We start from the raw sequence: 27,056 nt of genomic DNA, 5'->3' as shown, positions 1-27,056 counted from the left end.
TTGCTCATTGTCAGAATAAGAATATCTCATATCCTGTATTCTCTTTTCTTATTATATATCACAATTCTACTTTCATCATATTTTTAAATTAAATATATCAACCATTATTATATAATTCTATGATTAACCTTGATTCTTATCAAGGTTTGTTCGATTAATAGAATAAATAGAACAGATTTACATATTTAAAAAAGTATAAAAATTTAAAGAAATTGCACTAATTTTTATTTGTAAGTTACAAAATAAATTTCTTTTAATTTAAAAAATTAATAAAGAAATGAAAATAATTCTACCAACTTTTGCTCACTGGGAATGTGACAGCATATAGCGCTATTTATATATAGAGACTAATTTTTAATCAATTAATATAATTAGTGAAAAAATATTTTTATACCTGAATATTGACAGCATTAATAGTAATGTTCTTATCCAAGGAAAGGAAGGGTTCACTGGTAATCACATTATTTTATATTTATCAAAATCCGTTTCCTGCCTTAAAATACCAGTCAGAATAAATTCCGTAGATTGTATAGTAACAGTCTTTGGTGCCTTCACGAGAAATTTTTTCGCATTTGGCAAATCTTCTTCGCGGGATAGTATCACCGCTTTTTCAGGCCATTTATTTGGTGGACGTAATAGAGCTTTTCCTCCGCAAGACGTTATCATATCTGCAATATAATGTCTCATTGCAAATCTGCTGAATATGTTTCATATAACATAAAAATATGTTTTAACTTGCCTTTTAATTCTTCTATTGGTGGTGGCGCAATATTTGATGTTAATACAACAGTATAGCCATCTAGTAATTTTTGTTCTTTGGCCTTATCAAGACTCTTTCTCAATCTGAAACCGAATTTGGCTTCGGCGGCAGGATCTTTTAGTATATAGCCTTCCCAATCCAAAAATCGAGTTGCCGATTCACTGTCTTTTAACCAATTTATTGTCACTATAGGTATACCCCTCGCTAGCGCGCATAAAAATTTATACGTTCTGCGAACTTTGTCAGTAAGCAAAATGCTGCATTTTGCTGGATCTTCCACTTTGTTTCCACCTGTAAAATAAAGACAATTGTTAATAATATTGTAAATTTTCTAATATTTTTTAATTTATTAATCACCTAATGTTTTAACGATGTCGTTGTAGTCCTCTGTTATACCTGTAAACAAAACTTTGTGTCTTGCAGTGGATGGTATGGAATAATTCAAAACAGATGTACTCCGACGCACTCTGGTAGAAGGCATTGATGGGAGAGAAATGAATTCTGTACTTGTATTTATCTTCGAAGAAGTACTATCATCGATCATACTACGCATATTTCGAGTTACTTCAATCTTTCCCTTCTTTCTGAGACTTGCTGTCTTTGATCTTGAAGATCTAGAACTTGACAAAGTATCATTTTCTATATTACTATTTTGACTACTTTCACTGGTTGTATCTTCTGTAGAGGAATCAAAGACTGAACTTGCAGAATTCTTGACGCTAGTAGGCTTCTTAAATGTTTCCTTTTTTTCCAGAGCTTGTGTTCTTGCTGAACTTTTAGTAAATCTCTTGCGCATTTTAACTTTCGGTGTAGAATCATCAGATTGCGTATTACTAGAATCATCTATGATAGATGATGTATTGCTCTCAGTTAAAGCTGAATCTGTCTCTGTATCTATGTTGGATTGTTTCCTGCTTCTGAGCCTCAATTTCCTTTGAAATATTTTCGCAGTGTTAGTTTCTCTAATCGATAAATTCTTGTCCTGCACATTACTCAGACTTTTTTCCATGATCATCTCTACTTCTTGCGATTCATCTTCTATAGAATTTATTATAGAGCTTCTTATGGGACTAATTACGACCTTTAGAACCTTGTCTTGTAATAGGTTCACTGCAGTCTGTCTTTCTTGCATTTGGATTTGTTTGGTGTTAATATTATTTTTATTCATAGTTACATCAACACCCATTGCAGCTTGATCATCATTAATTTTACGTTTGCCTCGTTTAATATTGGATCTCACATTCTCATCTGTTTTTAAATTTAAGGCTTTTTTATTTTCTTCTATTGTAGTTTCAGATACTATTTTATTATCTCGGGAAGATTTCGTATTTCCAATCACCGGGGAATTTTCACGCGAGTTAGTTTTAGTGAAGTAATTAAGAATTGGAGATTGCCTGTCAATATCTGTTTTTACTGTGTTTCTTCGAGCCCGCGTAAAAATCGGACGTTTCTCGACGACTTGTGCTTCACGTTTCCTCGAATTCGTCTCCTCGACATCTTTTTCACTCGTGTTCAGAGTTCTCTTTCTTCTAGTGACGATAGATCTCGTTTCTGGTTTTGTAGATTTATCGTAGATTACATTTTCCATGCAGGCTTCTTTACACGATATATCCGAACTTTCGCCATTTTGTTTATTGGAATGTCGCGTGATTCTTGAACCTGAACTTATCTGCGAAGAAATTTTCAATTCTTCATCAGTATCTAGCTTCAGATTATTCGATAGATTAGATAGGTTAGATACACTTTCCTTTTTGTCGGACGTATTTCGTACATTTTTTTTACCGCGTTTCGAATAATCGACCTTATTATTTAGCATTATTCTCTCTGCCATTTGCTTGAATCGTTTATTTTTCATTTCGCTGTCGGAATCATCAGAAGTGTCGACAACATGTTTCGTCATGTTATTAGTTTTTAGAACATCTAAACTAGGCATATCATTATCAAGCAGCGAAACCGTTGGCTTATCGTTCTTTTTAGCGTTCTCAACGCTTTGCTTGCGTAGTGATTTATTCCGTACAATTTTTTTATTTCTACCTTTTACGATACCTCGTTTAAACCTTTCGCTACACGCAGTCGACGTCGATGATACGGAAGGACTCGCTGGATTTGAGAGCGTCCCCGATATTTTAACCGCTGGTAAACGTGTCAAAATGTCATCGTCGCTCTCATATAATATGTCCGATGTTTGTGCACGTTCTACATCTTTTGATGAATAAGGTGCACAAACATTGGACTCACTCCCCGAATCCTTTTCTACATTATCGACCTCGACTTTGTTCGGATCATTTCGTAAAATTCGTTTGTTGCCCGCTTCCGACGCAGCTCCACATTTTCTTTTTATCGAAAGTCGAAGATTATTTTCGTTAATCCCGTTATTATTTGAGGTAGTTTCGGTTACGTTATTGTCGTTTAAACTGTCTGTCTTATCTGTCACTGTATCAGTTTCATTTCTCGTTTTTGAAGTTTTTTTATCTCTTTTATTAAATTCCGTAACTGTATTATCATCAACTTTTTCATTATTTACTTTAGATATTTGTGAAATATTAGAGTCTTGATGAGAAGAAGTTACATTCTGAAGCGTGGAGTCTACGAGCTCGTTCTCTTTCTCCTGTGTCTCTTTTAAAATATTTCTTTTTCGTCTTGTAGTCAGAGTAGAAAAATAAGTATCTGAATTTTGCAAATCAATCTCCACATTATTTACATTATTCGCTTCGGTATCTGCTGTATCACACGAAGATTGATCGCAAGACGTGCGATTTTTCTTTTTTAATTGCGTTTGCAATATACTATCTGTACGCGAGCTTTCATTTACAGTGTATTTGTTGACAGGTAAATCGTTATCACTCTGCGATGATTCCAGAATATCTTCGAGAGCCTGAGTCGACATATGTGGTGGCTCGTGAATGCTGCTATTTACATTTTCAAACATTTCATTAAGTTTTTGTTCCAGACTATCATCTGTATCTGCTTGAAAAGACTCTTCGATTTTTTTGCGGCCAACATGTTTCTTTTGTCCATCTTCGATTGCATTATTAATGTCATTATTATCTGCCAAAGGTTTATTTGCCAAATTGCCTTGAACATGTGTGTTTTCATTGTTGTTTATAATCTGTGTCGGCGCCATATCGTCAACAGTGCCAGTTTCATTGATTTTTGATAACTGGTTGGTGCCTGATGAGTTCGATGTATCTTTAACCGTAGGACTATTTGATCGTTGCGTTACTGCATCAAATATATCTTCAGATTCAATACTCGTGCCTGGATCATTTTTATTATCTATATTATCGTTGCAAGACTTATCCGAAATTTCTAAAGATTTGCGTTGCTGTTTAGCGAATTGCTTGGAACATTCCTCTATGTCCATTTTCGGATCATCATTGATGCTTTCTTTTGATCCGTTCTTTTTCTTCGGAAGCTTGCATATATCTTTCTCGTTGATTTCGTCCGATTTCCCTTCAAAATCATGAATGCGTTGAGTAAGAGCGTCGAAAATATTGTCTTCATCGTTATCCGATATATTTCCGGCATTATCTCTTTCCGATGTTTTCGTATGCGATTTTGGTGTAGATGTGTTAGACGCTCGTATTTCTTCCCGTTTATCGATGCCCTCGCCAAAGAATTCTAATAAATCTGATGATTCGAGCAAATGGTCACTATGCAATGAGGAAAGGCAATCTTCATCGACTCCCGGTGATGATAAATTCAAAGATCCAGGGCTACTAGATCTGGAATTGGGCAATTGTGCAACGTTATCATAATTGATTTTGGTCTTAATAATTTCTACTTTATTATCTTTATCTTTTTCATTATCATCATTAATTCCATTTTTAATAGTTTTTGCTATGGTATCTTTATCCGTATTGACTCGATCATTATTAATATCATTTACAATGTTATCCATTTGAGTTTCTACATTAGATACGTCTTCCGCAATATCATTATTATCAAATCTTAACGTTTCTAAATCGTTAATATTACATTCGACTTGATCTAAAGTTTTTTTTTTATTCTTATTTTTATCGATTTCGGATTTCTTCGTATTGTGGTCATCATTGTTAGTACCATCAATATAATTTTGCGTTTCCGCATTATGAATATCTGTCGTTAACTTCTTCGGTGTTACATTCCGAATATTGTCCTCGCTCTTTCGAGTCTCCAATTCGTTAATATAGCTCTCATAATGTTGCGTTTCCATATCGTGAATATCTGTTGCAGAAGTGCTAGCTACTTCATCTTGGAGATTTAATTTTGATTCTTGTTGTTTGTTAATTTTAGTGTTCACTTGAATAAGATGCGTTGACCCATCTGTAGGAAATATTTGTGTCTCTATATCATGAATAGAATTTGATGCCACTGTTTCATGTCCTTCGAATTTCTGCGTTTCTATATCAAATATATTACTAGATTTTCGGTTTTCGCTAATGTTAATATTGGATGCATGCAATACGGTGGCACTTTGTAAATCATTGTTCTTGCTGGAAGATGCATGGGAAGTATTCTTTTTACAGATGCTTGTGGACTGATGTTGTTGTGGATTCAGCGGATGCCGAAAGACGTTGTTCTGTTCGTCTTTTTGAGTTCCAAGAATAACGGATCCATCATCGCTGGATAAATTATTCTACACAAATGTTAGAGATATCTTAATATACAAATGTCATATCAGATGTTAATCGTATGCACAAAATACTTACGAGAGATGAATCCGGAGTGCTCGGGATTATTATACTCGTGACTTTTTTTTGCAATGGTGCGGGTGTTTCTGGTATCACCATCGGACGATATGCGCGATAAATCGCGTGCACTCTACCGAATTTAATGATACTTCCATCCTTGAGTTCATATAAACGAGTAGGTAGCAATATTTCCTGTTAAAAAAAGACGAAAGAATGCAGCTGTGATTAAAATCAATTAAAATGTCAAAATTCTTAGTTTTGATCGACTGTTAATCGCAATTTGAAAATCGGCCTTTATAATTTATATATCCTTCAATTTTAATTTAAAAAAAAGCACATGCGCCATTTGATGAGATCATTTATATAATATGATATAATTTATATAATATAATATAATATTTTTAAAAAGAGAATTTTTACAAAGATAACAAAATATAATAAAAATAGAAAATTTTATACAAGTTGACTTTCAATCTCAAGAATAGTTATGACATAATATTTGCGTCAATACTATCTTAAACGATTAAACTGATTTTAAATTATTAAAAAATTTTGATTTATTCAGTTTAATGCACAAATGTCACATAGAGCAAGTATATATACACATTGCATTAAAATTGATTATTTTATTAAATTTATTTTTATATATCAAAACATGGTGAGAAATATGCAGCAAAAAGATAAAAAGAAAAAAATCATGCTTGAACGAATCATATTTATAGATTCAAAAATAATCTATAAGTGTTTGTCGAATTAAATAGAATTTACTATAAATATCATATTATAAATACAAAAAAATATATGTAAGTGATTGAATGCATATTCGACAGAGATGCAGTATGTAATGATTGAATTACATCTATCATGCAAGCATTATCAGAGTATTAACTCTGAAACACAATCATATTATTTTAGTAATTATATATATCGCGATGAAAATTACACATTATAAAACTTCCGCTTGATTATCCTTATCATCTTTTGATTGTTCATGTGGGCTAATATATATAATATTTATTTGTTAAGGGTTATTTCTATGGAAAGTAGCTGATCCATACATTTCAAGTATATCATTCATTGCAAAAACGTAAATGACGTTATTATAAAATGTAACTAATAGATATTATTATAGGATGTAATTTCTAAATAAAGCCTTAAAAGATTGCACAAACGAATGTAATTATCACATTTTCTTATTTTCATTCTATAGTACCCTTGATAACAAACGAAGATAAATATTTAGATATGCATTTATATGCTTCATAAGCGATTTATTAAGCATGATTTTATCAATTGGTCATCTTTGTATACAGGATTACATAACGACAAATTGTGCTCAAATATAGCATAAGAAGCAAAAAGATACCATGCAATATAAATTGAGTGTAAATAATAAAGATGTATAACATTTATTACATTATCAAGTTTCGTCTTGTTGGAAGAATTTAGATCACAAATCCAAGTTCTTGATCCTTGATTTCTCATAGCTTCGATCACTGCATGTATTTTTGACACTGTCTAAAAAATAATTCAGATTTAACATTAGGTTTAATTAAGATTTATTTTATCTTATCTGGTAACCCGAAATAAAAAGTTATACATATAAAATGTTGAAAGATTATCTTTCAAATTTATTTTAATTTTTCTTTTATAAATTCAACATTTATTTCTATATATTCTATCCATCAAAACGATGAAAATTCGGAAAATATAAGTTCAACAAGAATATATTGACATCCACATTAAAAAATAGCAAACAAGAGCTTTAAATTAATCTGCGAAAAAACTCGATCTTTTCGTCTGAACTCTTGGCAACTAATTTTTATTAGAAAATAATGCTACTTGATTTTGTATATAAATCCGAAATTTTTTTCAAAATATATGACTTTTATTTTAATTTTAAGAACAACATTCAACTAACAAATCATGAAAGATATAAAACTTACCGCATCATTTATAACAATGTCGCAGCTACAAAGCCTACCAATTTTTGTGGTCCCTCTCATAATTTGATATTCATTGGAATCGATACTTAATGTTCCAACCTGAAATTATTATGTTAACAAAATATAAAATGCTTCGTCGAAACCAATTATAGTAACTAATATATCGTTTTAAAAAATATAGATTATTAATAATTCAACAAACTGATAAGAAGCTAGCAAGAGAACTTAGCAATTAAGATTTACAATTAATAATCTACTAAAATTTCACATTTACATAAAATATATAGCCTGTGATTTAATGAAATTATTTAATATAAATTATAATTTATAAATTTACTTGCGCTCTAAATTGCACTGGTTTCTAATTACCATTTCTATTTCCATTAATTATTAAATTTTAATTTTTCAGAGCCTTTGTTTATAATATTAAACACTGTCTGAAATATGCATTTTTTTCAAACTATTTATTTTCGTTATAATAGAACTGCAGTTAGCTAGTTGTTGAAATCTTGGATTAAATATCGCAAGGCAGAGATTATATGCAGATTGAAGATCGCTTTATTTAAATGCATTGGACATTATTTAATATCTATACATGTTTGTAATCTTCTAATAAATTTTGGTAATAACTTATTTAATTAAAAATCTATTTGTGATTTTAAACGTTTGATGAATCATTTCACCGGAAGGTTGCTACATATTGAGTTGAAAGACACCCATTGTAGATTAAGATTTGCCCACGTTCAAATATTTAAACTTTGTCGTTCTATTTATAATTGCGTTCCATATATTTATTTATATTATTTAAATTTTATTTAAATTTATTTAAATTTATTAATTTTATTATTTCACATGTCACAATGTGCTTTTCTATTAAACGCGTTGAATTGATAATGCTCGAATATGTGAGTCTTGCGTTTTTATTGATGTTCTTATCTACTGGATCTATGTTGCTTTGAATATTATCCGTTTTAGATATCGATATGCGTTTTAATGCTACATTAGCGGACTTGTTTTAATAAAATTATTGTAATTTTTTTTTTGTATATTTAATTATGGCATAATTTACGAAGTAATTGATGTTTAATCAACACAATTCCTTTTTATTTATTTATTTTTTTTTTTTTTTTAATATCGTTATATCATTAAAATGTAGCTAGAGAAAAAATGCATTTAAATATATATATGCTTACTAACCTGTACTAGCTCTTCCTCCTCAATAGTATCTGGAATTTTCTGAGTAGGCGAAAAATTGTCATCTTCATAGATTTGTGTGGCTACGAACTCCATCGTTATATCGAAACTGTTGATTCCAATAATAAACATTTATTACTCACGAGAAAAGAGGAATGTCGAAATGACATTTATGTAACCTCTATCATAAATTAATTCTGAAGTTCACGAATTTATTAGATAAACATGCTCATTAACGCGTAAAAATATATCATAAACGCTTTATAAATAATAACCACAAAATAATTAATGTTAACACAAAACGCAACACACTTTACATTGACGTTTTCTAAACAATCGACTGATCGTACAGTCCTTTCCCGCCAATCCTGCCATAACACAACACAAACTGCGTTCGAGGAGCACGTTTTTAGCGCTATGAGCGTGCTCCGTCCTTTTGTTCAATTTTCAGTAAGTAACAAAGATAGAACGATGCTAATCATAACAACAAATCGAAATATTTCATTCATTATGCACACTGGAATAAGAAGCAAATAAAGTTTTTGCAAATAGATAAATTACATTATTATCTGCTGATACATACAAAGCATGTATATGTCATAATAGATTAAGGATATACATTTCTATTATCATTAACAACTATCACAAATATGTTCTTATAATTATATCAGAATGCTAAACCATCACAAATTTGTATGTTGTTGTTATTTTTCAACACATGCTGAGAATCATATAGCTATCATAAAAGATAAAAAGAAAAAAATCATACTTGACAAGATAATTAAAAAATAATTTGTAAGTGTTTATCAAATTAAATAATGTTTGTCACAGATATCATACCATAAATAATATATAAGAATAAAAAAAATTTATAAGTGATTGAATGCGTATTTGGTAGAAATGCAGTACAAAATCAAGAAAATGATATTATATCATAGTCTATCATGCAAGCTGTATTATCAGGGCATGCATTATCTGTGAAGCACTGTGCTAATATTTTCGTAATCATACATTTCCCGACAAAATTTCCGCGTAATTGCATTTATCATCTTCTTATTGCTCATGTGCTAAATGTAATATTTATTTATTATTAAAAAATTCTCTTTTGAAAATAGCTGATCCATATCTTACAAGGATATCGTTCATTGCAAAAATAAATAACATTATTATTATAAGATGTAATTTCTAGATAAAGGCTTAAAAAACTGCAAGAACGTATGTTATAATAAAAATCATATTGTTTTCACTCTGTGATACTCTCGATAACAAACGAGGACAAATATTTAAATAGATATTTAAATGCTTCATAAACGCTTTATTAAGCATTCAATTGGTCATCTTTGCATACGCGAAGAATTACGTAAGGATTACGTAATGATAAACTGTACTCAAATATAGTATAAAAAGCGAAATGATACGAGGCAATATAAACTGAGTGTAAATAATAAAGATATACATACGTTTATTATAAAGTTTCGTCTCGTTGAAAGAATTTAGATCGCAAATTCAAATTCTTAATTCTTGATTTCTCATATTCTTCGAGATTACTGCGTGTATTTTCGACACTGCCTAAAAGGAATTCAAATTCAATATTAGGTTTAGTTAAGATTTATTTTATCTTGTCTATAAGCAAATAAAAAGTTATACATACAAAATATTAGATGTATGTTAAAAGATTGTATGTTATACGTTTTAAATTTATTTTAATTTTTCTTTTATAAATACAGCATTTATTTCTACGTGTTCTACTCATCAAAATAATAAAAGTTCAGAAGAAAATACTCATATATCATGTGACGAGAATGTTCTTTCAAAAAATGGGTTATTATAAATTTTTATTATCAATCCGATCCGGCTTTTTTTTCGAAATTAATTATTATAACTTGAAATATACGTGACATTAAGAGCACGAAATAGAGTCATTCTCATATATACAAACTGTACGTTATCAGATTTGATATTGGCTTCTCGTCTTTTAATGGCGCTTATCTAACTTCTGTGTATATAATATGAATGTATGAGTTATCTATGAGGGATGAGAGAGAACGTTGATTACTGAATATAATATAAATAACTGACGCCGTGAAATGCTAGTTCACAGTGATTTACACGAAAGACAACACGCTATTCAAGATCATGTTGAATAAGCTACCGATTGTCCTGCTTTGTTTAAGCTTTGCCGTATTAGCCAATTCAGACGAGACAGCTCCAAAGATCAAGATTCCCTTAGGAGGGCTAAAGGGCTATTATAAGATATCGCAGAATGGCAGAAAGTACGAGGCATACGAAGGGGTCCCTTATGCGTTGCCACCTATTGGGAAATTAAGATTCAAGGTACATGCATATAATCTGATATTCATTTTTGACTTCAATATTTTTGCAGCTGTATCTTGAAATGACATACCTTATAAAATAAAACGGGATTAGATCATGACATAATAGATACTAATAATTTTATATTTGATAAAAGATGTTAAATATTCTGTTAATTGTTTTTCATTAAAAAAAAAATTTTTCTCCCATTCAAATATTCGTAAATGATGCTAATTAAGAGTATTTTCTCTCATCGTTTTTTTTTCTCACAGCCTCCTCGAAAAATACCAGCATGGATCGGCGAACTACCAGCTACGAAGTCCGGTTCTTCGTGTATTCAATACTCCCAACAATCTTCCGATCCTACCGAAAAGGTTGAAGGTGCCGAAGATTGCTTATATTTAAATATTTACGTGCCAGTACGAGAGAAGACGGAAAATAATATTTCTATGCCGGTGTTGTTTTGGATTCATGGTGGCGCTTTCCAATTTGGTAGCGGTATATTGTATAACGCCAAGTATTTAATGGATAGCGATGTCATACTCGTTACGATTAACTATCGGTTGGGACCGATGGGTACGTAATATCATCGTACAACGTAATATGGGATTATCTCAACTCTTATCAAAATCTCTTATTAAAAAAAAAAAAAGTTATACAATATTTTCGTATATTAAAATTTATTTGTCCAGATGTTACAATGCTGATAGCAGAAAATTTTTGTTTTAAAACTCGTTTCTTTTGTCTTCTTACGTTTCTAAGTTTTTGTCTTAAATCATAAAAAATATTAGGTTTCCTTAGCACGGAAGACGAAGTGATTCCTGGCAACATGGGTCTAAAGGATCAAAGTATGGCGCTTCGCTGGGTATCCGAGAATATCGAGTGGTTCGGTGGTGATCCGAACAAAGTGACCTTGATTGGTTTGAGCGCCGGTGGTGCAAGTGTGCATTATCATTACTTATCGCAAATGAGCGCGGGGCTCTTCCGAGGTATTTTTACGCGATAGCAAGTAGCAAACGCTATAGAGATATTTACAGCAATTAAATCATTTATGTCTTATATAATTATATTGTACTTTTAATTTTATCATATAGGAGGAATATCGTTCAGCGGTACAGCGTTCAATTGTTGGACGCAAACTGAGAATGCTCTAGAAAAGACTAAAAAATTAAGTGCTTTGATGGGATGCCCTACAACTACCTCTAGAGACATGATACGCTGCTTGAGATATCGACCAGCTCGTGCGATCGTACAAGCTACAAGCGAATTTATGGTGAGTTTTGTTTCATAATTTTGAAAGAGAAACAACGCGATCTTCTTTCAACAGAAGAAAATTTTGATCTCCGTCTTTAGCCGTTCCTCTACAATCCCTTTACCCCTTTCGGGCCAGTATCCGAGAAAGTCGGCGATGATGCGCCCTTCATCGACAGAACACCAGTTGAAATTGTGAATAGCGGTGACGTGCACGATGTACCTTGGATTACGGGAGTAACAAGCGAAGAGGGCCTCTATCCTGTTGCCGGTAAAGATAACATGTGAGATCATTAGCAAAATGTTTTCAAAGATGTATAGACTTTTATCGATATTAATTTATTATTGTAGAATTCATTGCCGATAATGGAAATCTGAAAGAACTGAACGACAACTGGGATCTCCTCAGTCCGTATTTCCTAGATTTTAACTACACCATCCTCAAAGAAAAGCAAGTCGAGATTGCTCGTCTCGTTAAGAAGCATTATTTCGGTACAAAACCAATAGACCAAACAACTACAAGACAACTAGTACAAATGGCGGGTGATCGTTTCTTTGTGGTCGACAGCGAGAAGGCTGCACGAATGCAAGCTAAAGTAAATCAGAATCCAGTTTGGTATTATTATTTCACGTACAGAGGAAAGCAAAGTTTAAGCGATTCCATAAGTGGTACCACTGAAGATTACGGTGAGTCTATCATGAAAATTATCGTTTTGGAAATTCGCAAAAAAGAAGATATATTTACAATTCAAAAAAGAAGAATTTTATAAATGTATTATTTTATGTTTTTTATTTAGGGGTCTCCCATGCCGACGATGTACTGTATGTATTAGATACTCCCTGGATGGATCCAACAAAAACGCAACAAGATCGCGATATGCAGAAACACTTAATCGACTTTTGGGTATCTTTTGCTACAGATGGGTAAGTGAGAAATATCCGCATATCATGCACATATCAATTCTCATCGTTGAAATTTTTTCAGAATCGCAAAAATGGCCAATGTAGAATGGCCGAAACTAGATCCTTCAAAGAAGGAACTTCATTATCTGCATATTGCTAACCCTACTAAGATTAGAATGGGCAGCAATGCTAATTTTGGGGAGAAAGAATTCTGGAATTCAATTAAGCTCAAAGAGAACGTATTAACACCCACATTAAAAAAAAGTAAAGAAGAGCTTTGAATGATTCATTTCAATTAATTTTTATTAGAAAATAATGTTAACTTTGTATATAAATCTGAAATTGTTTTCAAAACATAACTTTTTTATTATTTTATTTTAAGCATTGATATTCAACTAAGACAAATCATAAAAAATATAACTTTAGAATTTACTGTATCATTTATAACAATGTCACAGCTATTAAACCTACTGATTTTTATAGTCCTTTTCTTAATCTGATATTCATTAAAATCGATACTTGTAATGTTCCAATTTAAAAAAATCTGAAATATTAATAATTCAACAAACTGGTAAGAAATTAGCAAGAGAACTTAGCAATTAAGATTTACAATTAATAATCTACTAAAATTACAAATTTACTATAAAACATAACCTATAATTTAATGAAATTGTTGTAATTTTTTTGATATTTAATTATTAATCATAATTTATGTAATACAAAGTAACTGATGTTTAATTAACACAATTTTTTTTTATATCGTTACATTATAAAATGCATTTAAATATATAATATATATAATGTATGCTTATTAACCTGTATCAGCTTTTCCTCTTCGATCTTCTTCTTCTTCTTTTTCTTCTTTTTTCTTAAATGGCATCTGCCCTCGGCCCTCGGTTGAGGGTCAATACGGCCAGAACCTAGCGTACAGTGTATACGGAAATGGCATTAAGTAGTAATACACAGTTAACAAAATAAAAATCCTCTTAGAAGAGGAAAAAGTCCAAAAAATAAAATCCAAACAAAGGACACACGCGCCAAAACACGTCCACAGTCCACCAAGGCCGCAACGGAAGTTTTTCCTCTTCAATAATATATGGAATTCTCTAAATAGGAGAAAAATAATCATCCTCATAGATTTGTGTGATCGCGAACTCTATTGTTATCAGGAATTGTTTATCCTAATAGTAAATGGCTGCGTTCAGCAGAAAAAGCAGCTTTGCAACTGTTGTTCTTTAATATGATTGGTTCTTGACCTTAGTTCCTGCCGGATCTAAATGTATAAACCAATCATATTAAAGAATTTTACACAGTTGCAAAGCTGCTTTTTCTATTGAACGCAGTCAATATTTAAGCGGGGAGCACACACTTTTGCATAAACGCATAATCATAAGCATAAGGAATTTGATTGGTCAATTCCTTATTCATAAGGAAATTGATCGGTCCATTTCCTTATGCATAACAAAATTGATCAATCAATTTCCTTATGCTTATAATTATGCGCTTATGCAAAAGTGTGTGCTCCCCGCTTTATTCTTTAGAGCTGAACTGGCTGCACCAGTTCAGAGCCCATCCTTCTCCTTCCAATGGGGAGAGAAAAAGATAAACTCTGAACCAGTGCAGCCAGTTCAGCTACAAAGAACAGACCCTATGCCTATCGATTGTCCAACTGCCATCTATATTTATTTACATTAGAGAACAGAATTATTTTTGTAGCCATGTAATCTATTTTTCGATAGTGCTGATTAAATCGTTTGATACTGATTTTACGAGTTAGTTGTACGTGTCGACCTAACCTGACATAACCGTCAAAGTGAAAATCGAAGGCGAGTGTTGCTTTGGAAGTAACCTCTGGAAGTGAAAGAAGTTAATTATTCTCTGTCATTGCTAACTTATTGTCTGATTCATTATAATTGTCAACAAAGCCGGATAGAATAATAAAAATAAACACTGTTCGAGATACGAAAATGCCGCCGAAATGTAAATTTCAGGAAGGTAAAACGTCGATCTTTTTTACATTGAATCTCTTATTGCGTTTAGTAATTTGTTTTAAAGGAATGAGCATTCAATTTTTTTGTGTGTGTTTCCATTGAGAAGCTATCAATTTTACACATTAATTTTACATGGCTTTAACATCCTTAGGAGAAAAAGTTCTGTGCTTTCATGGGCCATTAATCTATGAAGCAAAATGCTTGAAATCCTCCATTACTAAGGAGAAGCAAATCAAATATTTCATTCATTATGCAGGTTGGAATAAGAAGTAAGTAAGCTTTTTGTAAATAGATAAACTATGTTATTTGCTGATACAAAGTATGTATATGACTTAATAGATTAAGGACCATCATAAATCTATATATTCTTATAAAAATAGCTGGGACGAATGGGTTCCGGAGAGCAGAGTACTCAAATATAATGAAGCAAATGTACAAAGACAAAGAGAAGTTCAGAGAGCACACTCGACTCAACAATCTGCACAAAAGAACAAAAAAGGAAATACAACAACTAAAGCACAGGGAAGAAAGAGCGAAGGGGGTAGAGAGAAAGATACAGATAGTAGAGCGAGCACTCCTGTTTCAACAGCTGACAAAAGTATAAGTCGTTTTAGCAAGAGTACTAATAGCACGGTGACAGCTTCATCCTCCCACGAATCCACGTCGGAACCTACTCGGAAAAAACGGAGGTTTGTTGTATAATCTATCTTACATCTTTGTGTTTGTATAATCATATATTATAGTTGATTGTAACAAACCGATCTTTTTCAGTCGATTAGAACTATCTAGCGAAACTGAAGAATATCTCACTAAAGTGGAGGTTAAGATAAAATTACCCGAAGAATTGAAATTTGTGCTAATAGATGAATCTGAAGTAATATTGAAACACCATAAGCTACCTGCGTTACCTGTACAAAATACAGTTGATAAAATTTTAGACGATTATGTAGAAATGAAATCATCTGGAAAAACCAATGATACTAGGTATGATGCAACTGAGAGTTTAAATACTATTACTATATCCTGTTATAATTAACATTGTGTATATAAATATATGATAAACTTAATATTTTTCGTTTTAGAGAAAGTACATTGGAAATAACAAAAGGTATTCGTGAATATTTTAATATCACATTAGGGCTTCAATTGCTATACAAATGGGAACGCCCGCAATTTATACAGATAACAAACGACAATCCGGAAACCTTGCCGAGTCAGTTGTATGGAGCGTTTCATTTACTTAGACTATTTGGTAAAACCTTCATTTCACAAAATCTTTATTGTCTCTCTTCTTATTACGGTAGATGATAATTTTAAGCCTTCTTTACAGTGAGACTCGGTGGCATGCTGTCATACACACCTTTAGATGAAAGAAGTATACAGCTGTTATTGTCACATTTTCATGATTTCTTACAATATTTGCAAAAGAATAATGCCGAACTCTTCAATCTTCAACAAGATTACACAGATCCACCACCAGATTATCATCGAAAATATGGTTAAGCATTTTTCTTCATAGATCAAAGTGCGTAAAATTCTCAAGTTTATTTATATTTGGGGATAAATATATTTTAATCTTGTGTAGAATATTTTATATAGGAATCATACACACATGTATAACAATACTAATTGAATCTATTTATTGTGCAATTATACATTATTTTGTCATTTTAAGTGGCCTGCCATAATTTTTACCTATATTAGCAAAAATATAAACACAAAATAGAAATTTCAATAATTAAACATCATTTATAAAAGAGATGAGATATAATGCGGTACGCAACATTTAGCTACATTAAGCCACATTAAACCAAGTAGATCTAGCGATCTAGTAAAATATATGTTATTGATTATTCATGAAATCATTCAATAATACATTGCATTCTCCCCATGGGAGAAATGTCATCTTGTAGATAAATTTTTACAGATCTTTAAAAGTTTTCTAATGAAAGTCAAGTTTCGTCTAGGAACAATTAGCGATACTTTTGTTCCTAGAGAATTGATTGAATATTGAATGTTCATTTATAAAAGCGTTCTATTTGACATAACGAAAGTTTCGAACCGTTTGATTGACCAATCAGAATAAAAGGAATAAAGATTTCCTTGCTCCGATTGGTCGATCACGTGCTTGGAACTTTCGCAGCATCAAACGGAGTGTACCCTCTATATACGCATAGATCTCCCCGCGTCGATCGCATCTCCCACCCTGCGCACTTCCCATCCTACGACCTGCGGCCTCGTCAAACCGGCAGTCGATAACAGCACGTATACCTGGACGCGTCGATGTTGGATCTCACGTTCGCGATGTTGCGAAGCAAATGCGCGCGCTAGGCAGACAGTACGAGCCAGTCCGCGAACATCGGGCCAGTCAGTCAGTGGCAGGAAAAAATGGCGGATGTCGACTTGAATATCGACAACTTGATACAGAGATTATTGGAAGGTACGTGATTTGCTTGCGACGGGGCGGCCGGTGCGAAAAACGCGGTCGATCCCGCGGCTTTCCCGTCGCGATTACCGCCGATCCACGGCCGCGTATATATTCACGTCAACGACGAGGAGAATCCGCGCCGGATTCGGACGCGAGTCCGCGGGTATATACATAAGTTTTCCTCGAACGCGACGCGCTCGCGTTTCGCCGTGTGTATATGTGTGTGTGCGCGCGCTTGTGTATATAAATACGTGTGTATGTACACACGTTCGCTATCTCTCTCCTCTCCGGTTCACGTCGCAGATTGTCCTTCGTCCGATCTGATCGGCTCTCTACGCAAGAGCGCGAGTCTCTCTCGACTGCGTCGCTGCGCGACTTTCCTTCGGTCGATCGGATTAAAAAACGCAAGTGAGATATCGATCTCGACCCGTGCGCCCCGTCGTAGCTCTTATTGTCGCGGTCATCGCCGCCGCGATACGTAAATCGCGTGAAAAGTTCAAGGGACCGTTCATCGTATCTCTCTCTTTCATTTCGAGTTCCGCTATGTTTATTTTTGTCTTTTCATCTCTCTCTCTCTCTCTCCTTCTTCTTTCTCTCTCTCTCTCTTTCCATCTCTTTCTCTCTTTCACTCTCTATCTTTCTATTCGCCATCTCGCTCACGTTCGTTCTCTCACGTCAGTATACCTGTCAGTATATCTCCGACTCTTTCGCGATTTCAAGAAATCGTCCTCCCCCTCTTATTTCCCCTCCGTGGCAACCTGCCATCGCATCACCCCCGTTTTACGCCACTGATCATTGCGCGATCATGATCTTTTATATATCCTCCTCATGTTCTCTTTAGGCGCAGAAAAAAAAAACAAAATCTCTTTTTGTTTGTTCTCTCTCATGCTACGCGAATGCGGAACCCCCTTGTGCGGTAAAGTATACCACACGCAGAAAGACCAGGTTCTTCAGAAGAAAGCCAAGCTAAAAGATATTTTCTCGTCGGACTTCGTCGGTACGCAACTACTACAACAACAATAACCGTCATCACCGTCACACCACCACCGTCCACAGCAAAACAACAGGAAACAGCAAAACCTCTCCCCGTCCCCCACGTAGAGCTATACGTCCTGCGTTTGTTTAGAGTTTGCCTAGGGCTTGCCGACTCTTTTTCTTATAATTCCACTATCGTCCTGTGATCGCATTCGTCTTGACGTTCAAGCTAAAACGTCAAGACGAATGCATCTTAAATGGTGCAACATCTCTAAACGTTCTCAAATGTAACTATCGCATTCGGCGCTAAAACGCGCATTTTATCAATTTGTCTTCTCTTTTGGTCTATATTTATGTTTCTGTTTAAGACGTCATATACACGTTTAAAGGACATAGCGTCGCTAAAAGTGGCTGTCACATTCCAAAAATTTAATCGAAAGATTGATCGAAATCTCTCGATGATGTAAAAGCATTGATTAGTATAGTCGTGTTTAGCGCTAAATGCGTCTTACGATATACGATAGCCATCATTGTTCGTCGATCTCGCGCGCGCGCGTTTATTTGTCGACTTTTTTTTTTGCTCATCAAAGCATCGCCGATCTTGCACGGTTTTTTTTTTAGCGACGTTATCCCCCACTGCTCGTTTTTAATCGTCGATTCTTTTCTTATCGTCGAATTTAAAGTTACGATTATTACACATCTCCACTCATCTCTATTATTTCGGAATATGAGTATCTCCACAGATTTCTTTTTCAACGATTTAAAATTATTTCTGGATTTCTGTCGATGCAGGTCGCGTCGACATTTTAGGGTTTATCGTTTTCTTTTCTCCGCCCTCCTTTTTTTCTCACGCACGTAACCCTCTCGATTGAGATGCTTCAACACGTAAAACTCGAGTGCTGTTGGCTGGAAATGTTAGTTTAAATGTTAGTTTAGAGCACGTTTTAGTATAATAGATGTATATTTATGCGATCCGCGGCGTAATTCGTGCATACAATTATAGCTTGATTATATCTTCTTCCTACGCATTTATTCAAATATGAAACTTCTTTCTTTTTTTTCTCCTTCATTAAAATAATCGTAATTTTTAAAACAAGAAATTTTATTAAATTGATTATGTTTTGAATTATTATCGTACGCGTAGATACGGATTTAATTAGATCAACCGTTAAGTATCTTTAATTGAAAACGATATCTCTTATCTCGGCATACACTTAATTTATTATTATCTATAAAATGCATCTACATATTGCTTTTCGATATAATACAATTATATATCATTTAGATTAAAATATAATTTTACGGAAGTTCATATATTATATCAAATAATTTTAATGTTTAAATATTGAGTTAATGCGCATCCATGATTTAAAAAATACAAAAGATTATATATATATAAAATATATTATTTAATGAATATAGCATATTTATCATGTAATTATCTATCATATAATAAAAAAAGCAATTAATAAGCAATACAAATTTCGTCAAACTTTCGCGAAAAAAACAGTAATTATTAATTTGTAACTATTAAACATGATGCAATTTTGAAGGAATACATTTTTTTATTAGTCCTACTAATAAAAAATTAAATGTTTGCGCAGCGATAATAATGAATTATTTTTATCTACTTCGGGAACGGATTATTGAAGATTCTTAATCTCTTTTATTCACATATAAAAGTGATACGATATATAAAAAAGTGATAACGGAAATTTTGTCAGCGGGTTTCCTGATTTTTATTAAATTATTATGTTTCTGAAATATCGTCTTACATCGGAACATGGGACAATGATTTAATACTGAAAATTACGCTAATAACTATACGTTCGTCGCGTGTCCCTGAAGCGATACGAAGTTCGTACTCCAGAATCATCCGCTAACGAGATCTTACAATTATTTTTAACCTCTTCAGGGACAGGTTATTTCTAATTTCTAATTTTCTTTCCATCATTTTGCAAGAGCGGCAATTTGTACGACAGGCCAGATTTAACTATCGGATATTGAGTATGTATTGGATCATTGAATCAGTATATCGTCTTGAATTAAATTACATTTACACAAGTATGTGCGAAATATGTTAATGGAAGAGCTATCGCTATAAAAGAAATAATTTTTTAATCATATTTTATTAATTTGTTCGGAAAAGCAGTTATCCATAATTCTCTTCTTCTTATAATTAACTAACGTTATATATATATATATATATATATATATATATCATATATTGTTAGAATTTTAATGTACGTGATGAAATGCTTATGCATGTTTACGCATCGCTATTCAAGCGGTTTCAGATTTCTAAAGATATTTTTATTTTATTTCGGTGCGCTTATTTTAGCACTCGATGACTCCGCGCAATGACATTTCCAGCTTTTCGTCTGGAATATATCCATATGGTGTTTATGTGTGTTGCAGCAAAGTGTGACAATAGCTTCTCCCTTCCCTCCGTGGATAGCGGAATCTTTGTATTTCTGCTCTATGGTCGCCGTGACCTTGCTAATATGCAGTTTTCCAATAACCAGTATCGGCCCAGTTCAGCCGCAGCATCGTGAATTCCCCTTTATGCCTATAAATAAACAATCCGACGACATATCCATAGCTTCATAAAGAGGGATGATCTCCATTGGATGTCGGTTAAATCACTTCTCTGCCTTTGATATTAACGCTTTAGGGGTGTCGAGCGACATTGTTCACAGATATTCGACACGTTTATGAAGAATCGAGATTAAATGCACTAGTGAATTTTTACTCTGCGAAAGCGAGTTCTTATATATAACTCGTCTTTTTCCATCAAATAAAGATGTATTATTCACATTTTAAATATAAAACTTTATTATATTCGTTGATATATCGATAAGTTAAAAAAAAAAAAAAAAAAAAAAAAAGTTAAATATTTTTAGAAACATTTTCTCTTCTTTTTTTTTGTTTTCTTCTAATTTCAATAAATTATTGTTTTAATTTGTAATTATCTAATTTCGTAAGTATAACATTATTTTATTATGATCGTAGAAATGTATATAAATATTTGTTCACTGATGCATTTACCATTCACGTGGCAATGTATTTATGTAGAGATTAAGAAACCCAGAAAACCTGAAACCTGAATTATCCAGAATGTTGCACCACTATTTAGAATTTATAGTCGGATAATATTATTTTAGACTTCCATGACATTCGTGTACAATCAGAGACTCTTTCTCCCGAGACATTGTCCCCATTGCCTATAACGAGCTCAGTAATTTCACACCTTTGACGCTATTATAGTCGATGCGATATCATCGTAGACCACGCCGGAAGTACCGCGTGAACTCATGTGCAAAGTGCTCGAGAATAGGCAAAGATGATCTGGCCTCACCGTAATCTTCTTGTAATACTGTAATCGTGTATCTCTCACCCCTGTTTATTGAGACAGTCGATATCGGCAGAACTTGATTCATCTTCCATGCCCCAAAGTAAAGTTATGCTCGGTGTATCTATGAAAAAAAAAGAAATAAAGTACCTTGACGTTTCTCTCTCATTAGTGCGATGGACAGAAAGATGAAACGTGTTACTATAGGCATCATTATCGATTTCACAATACTTGCAAGATATCAATGCGAGTGACTCGACAAGAATGACGTCAATATTTTTTTTTTTTTTTTTAAACCAAGGAATTACATAAGCGCGCGTAATGATACGACAATTAGGAGAGATGTATTGCATAACTCAATAGAAACGTATAAAAGAAATTGACGGGAAATAATGATATTATTGGCGTATCACGCTCGAGTAATTCCAGAAGGAGTAATACGCGCGTAACGGTATAAGTAATGCGGTTTAAGTAGCGACACTAATTATACGTGTAACAATGGCATTATCGATTTTTTTCCCGGAGATAGACCGCCTGTTTTTATATGTTAAAGATAGATTTCTATCTTGACATAAAGGCGTTCGAGAGAAGATCTAAATTAGCCATAAAATCTCTCGCATTAGCGATAAATTCGCCATATGTATATTTGCGTTTTTATTTATTTTATTTAATTGTTTTTTTTTTGTCTTTTTAATATCAAGTACGTACATATATCAAGATTACGATACACCGCACTAACGAAGAGTGGTCGTCTCGGTATCTCATATAAGAATTTAACGCGATTAATCAATTAAACATTTCTGGGCACACAGTCAGAGGATGTCGACCGGGCAAGACCGTCATCATGACGGAGGCCGAGGTACGTGGTCTTTGTCTCAAGTCCCGGGAGATTTTCCTGCAGCAGCCGATTCTGCTGGAACTGGAAGCACCGCTTAAAATCTGCGGCGACATACACGGCCAGTACACCGATCTTTTGCGGCTGTTCGAGTACGGCGGCTTTCCGCCCGAGGCAAATTACTTGTTTCTGGGCGACTATGTTGACCGAGGGAAGCAGTCCCTGGAGACGATATGTCTACTGCTGGCATACAAGATCAAGTATCCGGAGAACTTCTTCCTGCTGCGCGGCAATCACGAATGCGCGAGTATAAACAGGATATATGGCTTTTATGACGAATGCAAGCGACGATATAACATCAAGCTCTGGAAGACCTTTACGGATTGCTTCAACTGCTTGCCGATTGCTGCAATCATCGATGAGAAAATCTTCTGCTGCCATGGTGGGCTCAGTCCTGATCTGCAGGTGATTAACAAATCAATGGAAAATTAATTAGTCTATTAATTTGTAGACGAAAAGCATAATTACATATATGCACAATATATATGCATATACATATATTTATATACATACATATATATATATATTTTTTTTGCTATGTTTCAGGGAATGGAACAAATCAGAAGAATTATGCGTCCGACTGATGTACCTGATACCGGTCTTCTCTGTGATCTCTTATGGTCCGATCCCGATAAAGATGTTCAGGTGACATGCAATGAGATTTGTGTGAAAAGATTATTAAACTAATTCTAGAACAACTATTATATAACGGCTTGTTGTTTTAGGGTTGGGGCGAAAATGACAGAGGGGTCTCGTTTACATTCGGTCCAGATGTCGTGTCAAAGTTCCTGAATCGTCACGATATGGATCTCATATGCAGAGCGCATCAGGTAGTCGAAGACGGTTACGAATTCTTCGCTAAGCGACAACTCGTCACACTATTCTCCGCACCAAACTATTGTGGCGAATTCGATAATGCCGGCGGAATGATGAGCGTCGACGAAACCTTAATGTGCAGTTTTCAGGTAATCTATATATACAGACATATATCCTTTGTTATTTCTGTCTTTAATGTGGTTTCCGTCGTTAATACAACATTAGATTTATCATATCTCGCATTGTTTTGTAGATTTTGAAACCATCAGAGAAGAAAGCTAAATATCAATATGGGGGAATGAACACAGGTCAAACAGGTAGACCATCTACACCACAAAGGAATCCAGCGAAAAAGAAATGACAGCCTTCAACCGATCCTGCACAGCAACAAACGCGATTATCCTTAATGGAGGCTATCATGCTAGGTAAATCTGCTTTATGCTTGTCAAAGCTTACTTAATCACTCTAGCCGACCACTTATGTGCATTAGTATGAATCTATTTCCCACGATTATTGGGTTAAAAGAGTAAAGAGAAAAAAAGATAGAAAAAAAGAAGTGAAAGGAAAGAAAGAGAGAGAGCGGAAGGTAATGAAATGTAGGACGTTATTCAATGTGTTTAAGTTCGCGCAATAATTCGCCGATGATTTAGATGTTATATTTAGCACGCGACATTACCAACACGTATACATGTATGACGCACCTCGGAGCGGATACGATTTAAATGCAATGATTTATGGGACAAAGATACATTAATTGATTCACACACGGTCACACATGGGTTTGCGAAAATTGTTGATGCTTTATGCCTGTCAAGATACTGAGCATTCGGATACTGAGCGTCTCGGATACCATTAGATCTGATTTCATCCTTGTTTTTCACATGTTTCAGTGCGAAGACGTTGAAATACAGAACTAACCTAATTTGATAAAAATAAAGTAAGTGTGTAAAATTTACCTCTTCTTTAATTAAAATGAAATAAGAGTTAGAAATTATCCGCGGCAAAAATGAGTTTTGATTATCATCGTATTTGACGAAGGATCGCTCTTCAATTTTCGCGACGATTATATTATTCGATGATATCTTCCATAAACGAAGTGATTCTTTGTAAAGATAGCGCTCTTTAAAAAGCATTTCGTAATTCTCATTTGTATTTATTGCTTCCACTGTTGATATTGAGTGTGATTATGAGAGACTTGCTGTTATTTTTTATTATATTATATTATTAATATTAATATTATTTTTTTTTAAATATTGTTTTTATCAATGCTGCGCTTAACGCAGCTAATATTTAAATGTTTCACAAGATTCTGCGCGCGTGTATATAGATAGATATATATACATATACATATATATATATTTTTTTGACCATTTATCCTTTCTCTTTTAACACATATTACCCATTATACATTTAATTATATCATCATGGTGCAGTATTCCAAGCGTGGTAATGACTGCATGTTCCAGAGATATGATATAGACGAATTAAATTGTTTAAACAACTTACATGCAGAGAATCAATATTTTTAAAGCAACACTTCTCTACGCTCTCTCTGACGATTACATCTTTATTCGAGAGATAAAAGAAGGGATCGCGAATAAAAAAGAAACAATAACGCGACGCATCATATATAGAAAAAACGTGTTTAGTGACAGAATCTTACAATCGCGAGCTGCTCATTCTTGTGAGGAAAACGAATGTATATTTGTTATTTGATTCATGGAAAATTTGTCGTATATTGTTAAAGTGATTGCTTTGGATTGCGCAAACAGTTTCAGTGATGGTGTTTTAATAGGTAGATTATACTTTCTGTTTCGATGAGTTGAAGTTTTCTGTTTGACACGAGATATATCTATATGTTTACAATTATCTAGACGTAGGATACTCACGTGTTAGGTTAAAGCTCATTTATTTTTTGAGCAGAGAGACGTACGATGTCAAGTCGCATTTAAGTGATTTGGTGCATTTATTTAATAAACATTTATAATATTTACATTTGTGTATGGTCGTTGTTTTTTCAATCGTTCACATGTTTCACATAACTCTGGATTCGCGTCGTTGCAGAAATCGCCGCAAGCTATTGTTCCGTAAATTGTTAGTAATTACTAATTAGCATGTTAACATTAATTCTTCACTGTACTCTCGTTCTATAGTCGGCGTTGTATTATCGCTTGCAATTGTTTGCGCGGCAGTCGCATTTGGAAAAACGTATTTTTTAACAAAGATCGCCGAATATTACGATAAATTGTACCGCAATATGTACAGAAGAATACTATAAATTGTATGTGCACGCAACATTTTTCGAGAAAGGAAATTTTTACAATACTCTATGGAAGCAGCGATCGATCAAATAGTAATTGATGTGCGAGGTTGTATCCATATCGGGGATATCTTTCGTAATAATGTGCGCAATGGTGTCTTCTAGAGATTTAATATTTAATATTTGTTATCAGGGCACACAAAATATTCATGAATACAAACGATGAATTTGCTGTCAAAATTAACGACAGTGCATCGATAAAGCGCATTTGTCGACAACCCAAATAGAGACTGACGAGAGATCGTGTTGTGCGAACTGTTACGATCGAGAAGGACGATCTGGAAATACAAAAGAAAACTATATATGAAAACCGAGAGCTTACTCCGATCTAAAAGATCAATCAAACATAATGAGCCTTTCCGTTGACGCTACGATTGGCACTCATATCGTTACTTATTATTTGATTGTTATTTAGCGTTATCGGATATATTGGTAGCGATCGAGATAAAAAGGATAATTTATTGTTCAACATATGAGAGAGAGAGAAAGAAAGAGATGCGATGCAAATTTGGCACGTTCTGGAACGCGCCGACGACGATCATGTCCTTGCCACCTCTTTCCTCCTGCATTCCTTCCCATAGAAAGGAAGATTAATTATTGTCAAAGGAGTGGTTGTGATCCCTCTCGATATGCGTTTTATCCGAGATTCATATATTATATACAGATATTATATTTGTAAAGAGTTGGCCGATTGTGTGATTCGATGATGCTTTAATTAAGTAAATAAAAAAAAAGAGGAGAGAGAGCCGTACTCTCTCGTGAGAAGAGTTTGCGACTATCACAAGGGTTGTTACATCGTTCGAATTGCCGACGACAGAACGCGCCATGCAATGGCATCCTAGAGATATAAAACTTTCAGATAATAAACATGCATATTGTTGTACAAACCTTTCTTCCAGTTTATTCTGCAATTCTCTCCCGATTCTCCGAAAAAAAGATATTCACGAGGAATGTATGAATATCGCGCTTAACGAGATTTTTAATCGTGTACAATAGGTTTCTTTCTGATTCTTAAAAGAATATTAATTTTTTCAATGGCAAAATGTAAAGTTTGATAAAAATTCCACTGATTCTTTTATTCGCATATATTTAGATTTGACATTATGAATTTGAAAATAATAACATAAAATATTTATATCTCAGCAATCTACATTAAGTCGTATATTTTGATTACGTTAGTCTTATCGGAATTATTGAAAAATTTTGTTTTTCAAAATAATCAAATTATGAAACGTAAAA

The 27,056-nt window shown here is 33.5% G+C and overlaps 5 protein-coding genes across 16 annotated transcripts in view; 3 read left to right on the top strand and 2 right to left on the bottom strand.

The window, feature by feature from the left end:
- Positions 1 to 2: 2 nt before the first annotated feature.
- On the bottom strand, positions 3 to 14,195 carry Mu2 (mutator 2). Of its 5 annotated transcripts, XM_070316215.1 has the most exons (10): positions 14,075 to 14,195; positions 13,857 to 13,960; positions 10,034 to 10,142; positions 8,577 to 8,682; positions 7,380 to 7,478; positions 6,850 to 6,951; positions 5,452 to 5,625; positions 1,118 to 5,378; positions 740 to 1,051; positions 4 to 668 (listed from the first exon to the last, which is right to left on the bottom strand). In XM_070316215.1, the coding sequence occupies exons 4-10, from the start codon at positions 8,667 to 8,669 to the stop codon at positions 457 to 459; spliced, it is 5,253 nt and encodes a 1,750-aa protein (XP_070172316.1). In that variant the 5' UTR covers positions 8,670 to 8,682; positions 10,034 to 10,142; positions 13,857 to 13,960; positions 14,075 to 14,195; the 3' UTR covers positions 4 to 456. The 5 variants fall into 5 exon arrangements, with proteins under 5 accessions (XP_070172332.1, XP_070172338.1, XP_070172316.1 ...); XM_070316211.1 differs by having other exon boundaries at positions 13,857 to 14,195; XM_070316223.1 differs by having other exon boundaries at positions 10,034 to 10,138; positions 13,857 to 14,195.
- Positions 10,659 to 13,613, top strand: LOC138945059 (carboxylic ester hydrolase-like). Its single transcript, XM_070316251.1, has 8 exons — positions 10,659 to 10,907; positions 11,159 to 11,462; positions 11,678 to 11,875; positions 11,981 to 12,159; positions 12,240 to 12,408; positions 12,489 to 12,824; positions 12,935 to 13,061; positions 13,123 to 13,613. Exons 1-8 carry the CDS (start codon positions 10,710 to 10,712, stop codon positions 13,319 to 13,321), a joined length of 1,710 nt encoding a protein of 569 aa, XP_070172352.1. The 5' UTR covers positions 10,659 to 10,709; the 3' UTR covers positions 13,322 to 13,613.
- A 438-nt stretch (positions 14,196 to 14,633) lies between the features above and the next one.
- Mrg15 (MORF-related gene 15) lies at positions 14,634 to 16,664 on the top strand. Its single transcript, XM_070315946.1, has 6 exons — positions 14,634 to 15,035; positions 15,183 to 15,300; positions 15,412 to 15,720; positions 15,803 to 16,015; positions 16,114 to 16,283; positions 16,362 to 16,664. Exons 1-6 carry the CDS (start codon positions 15,008 to 15,010, stop codon positions 16,532 to 16,534), a joined length of 1,011 nt encoding a protein of 336 aa, XP_070172047.1. The 5' UTR covers positions 14,634 to 15,007; the 3' UTR covers positions 16,535 to 16,664.
- A 603-nt stretch (positions 16,665 to 17,267) lies between these two features.
- Positions 17,268 to 27,056, top strand: part of LOC138944843 (serine/threonine-protein phosphatase PP1-beta catalytic subunit) — a 14,292-nt gene continuing 4,503 nt past the window's right edge. For 2 of the 8 annotated variants that reach the window (XR_011448887.1, XR_011448889.1), the window contains exons 1-6: positions 17,268 to 17,471; positions 18,382 to 18,456; positions 22,599 to 23,086; positions 23,228 to 23,326; positions 23,407 to 23,646; positions 23,751 to 23,922. Coding sequence is in view for 3 of the 8 variants with exons in the window: in XM_070315912.1 (XP_070172013.1) it covers positions 17,420 to 17,471; positions 18,382 to 18,456; positions 22,599 to 23,086; positions 23,228 to 23,326; positions 23,407 to 23,646; positions 23,751 to 23,858 (1,062 nt within the window). In the remaining 5 variants the exon portion in view is untranslated. The other 6 variants (XR_011448883.1, XR_011448884.1, XR_011448886.1 and 3 more) reach the window with 6 other exon arrangements.
- Mf (myofilin) overlaps positions 25,473 to 27,056 on the bottom strand; it is a 23,871-nt gene continuing 22,287 nt past the window's right edge. The window contains exon 7 of the mRNA XM_070315994.1: positions 25,473 to 26,095. Within this exon, the coding sequence (XP_070172095.1) occupies positions 26,076 to 26,095 (20 nt within the window). The 3' untranslated portion in view covers positions 25,473 to 26,075. The remainder of the gene's footprint in view (positions 26,096 to 27,056) is intronic.

This window comes from Polyergus mexicanus, unplaced genomic scaffold, assembly GCF_030449975.1.
Source record: "Polyergus mexicanus isolate NDT 795.1 unplaced genomic scaffold, iyPolMexi1.0 SCAF_1, whole genome shotgun sequence".
Lineage (NCBI taxonomy): Eukaryota > Metazoa > Arthropoda > Insecta > Hymenoptera > Formicidae > Polyergus > Polyergus mexicanus.
This window is presented reverse-complemented; position numbering and strand designations above follow the sequence as displayed.

What these genes read in the sequence shown, in the direction of transcription:
- Mrg15 (XM_070315946.1), top strand. Translation starts at nt 15,008, where the DNA reads ATGCCGCCGAAATGTAAATTTCAGGAAG. An exon ending in TATGCAGGTTGGAATAAGAA is followed by an intron (nt 15,301 to 15,411) that starts GTAAGTAAGCTT and finishes TTATAAAAATAG; the next exon opens with CTGGGACGAATGGGTTCCGG. An exon ending in CCTACTCGGAAAAAACGGAG is followed by an intron (nt 15,721 to 15,802) that starts GTTTGTTGTATA and finishes GATCTTTTTCAG; the next exon opens with TCGATTAGAACTATCTAGCG.
- Mu2 (XM_070316211.1), bottom strand. Translation starts at nt 8,669, where the DNA reads ATGGAGTTCGTAGCCACACAAATCTATGAAGATGACAATTTTTCGCCT. An exon ending in AGGAGGAAGAGCTAGTACAG is followed by an intron (nt 7,479 to 8,576) that starts GTTAGTAAGCAT and finishes TAATAATTTCAG; the next exon opens with GTTGGAACATTAAGTATCGA. An exon ending in ACAAGACGAAACTTGATAAT is followed by an intron (nt 5,626 to 6,849) that starts GTAATAAATGTT and finishes TTTTTTTAACAG; the next exon opens with GAAATATTGCTACCTACTCG.
- LOC138945059 (XM_070316251.1), top strand. Translation starts at nt 10,710, where the DNA reads ATGTTGAATAAGCTACCGATTGTCCTGCTTTGTTTAAGCTTTGCCGTA. An exon ending in TTGGGAAATTAAGATTCAAG is followed by an intron (nt 10,908 to 11,158) that starts GTACATGCATAT and finishes TTTTTCTCACAG; the next exon opens with CCTCCTCGAAAAATACCAGC. An exon ending in TGGTACCACTGAAGATTACG is followed by an intron (nt 12,825 to 12,934) that starts GTGAGTCTATCA and finishes TTTTTTATTTAG; the next exon opens with GGGTCTCCCATGCCGACGAT.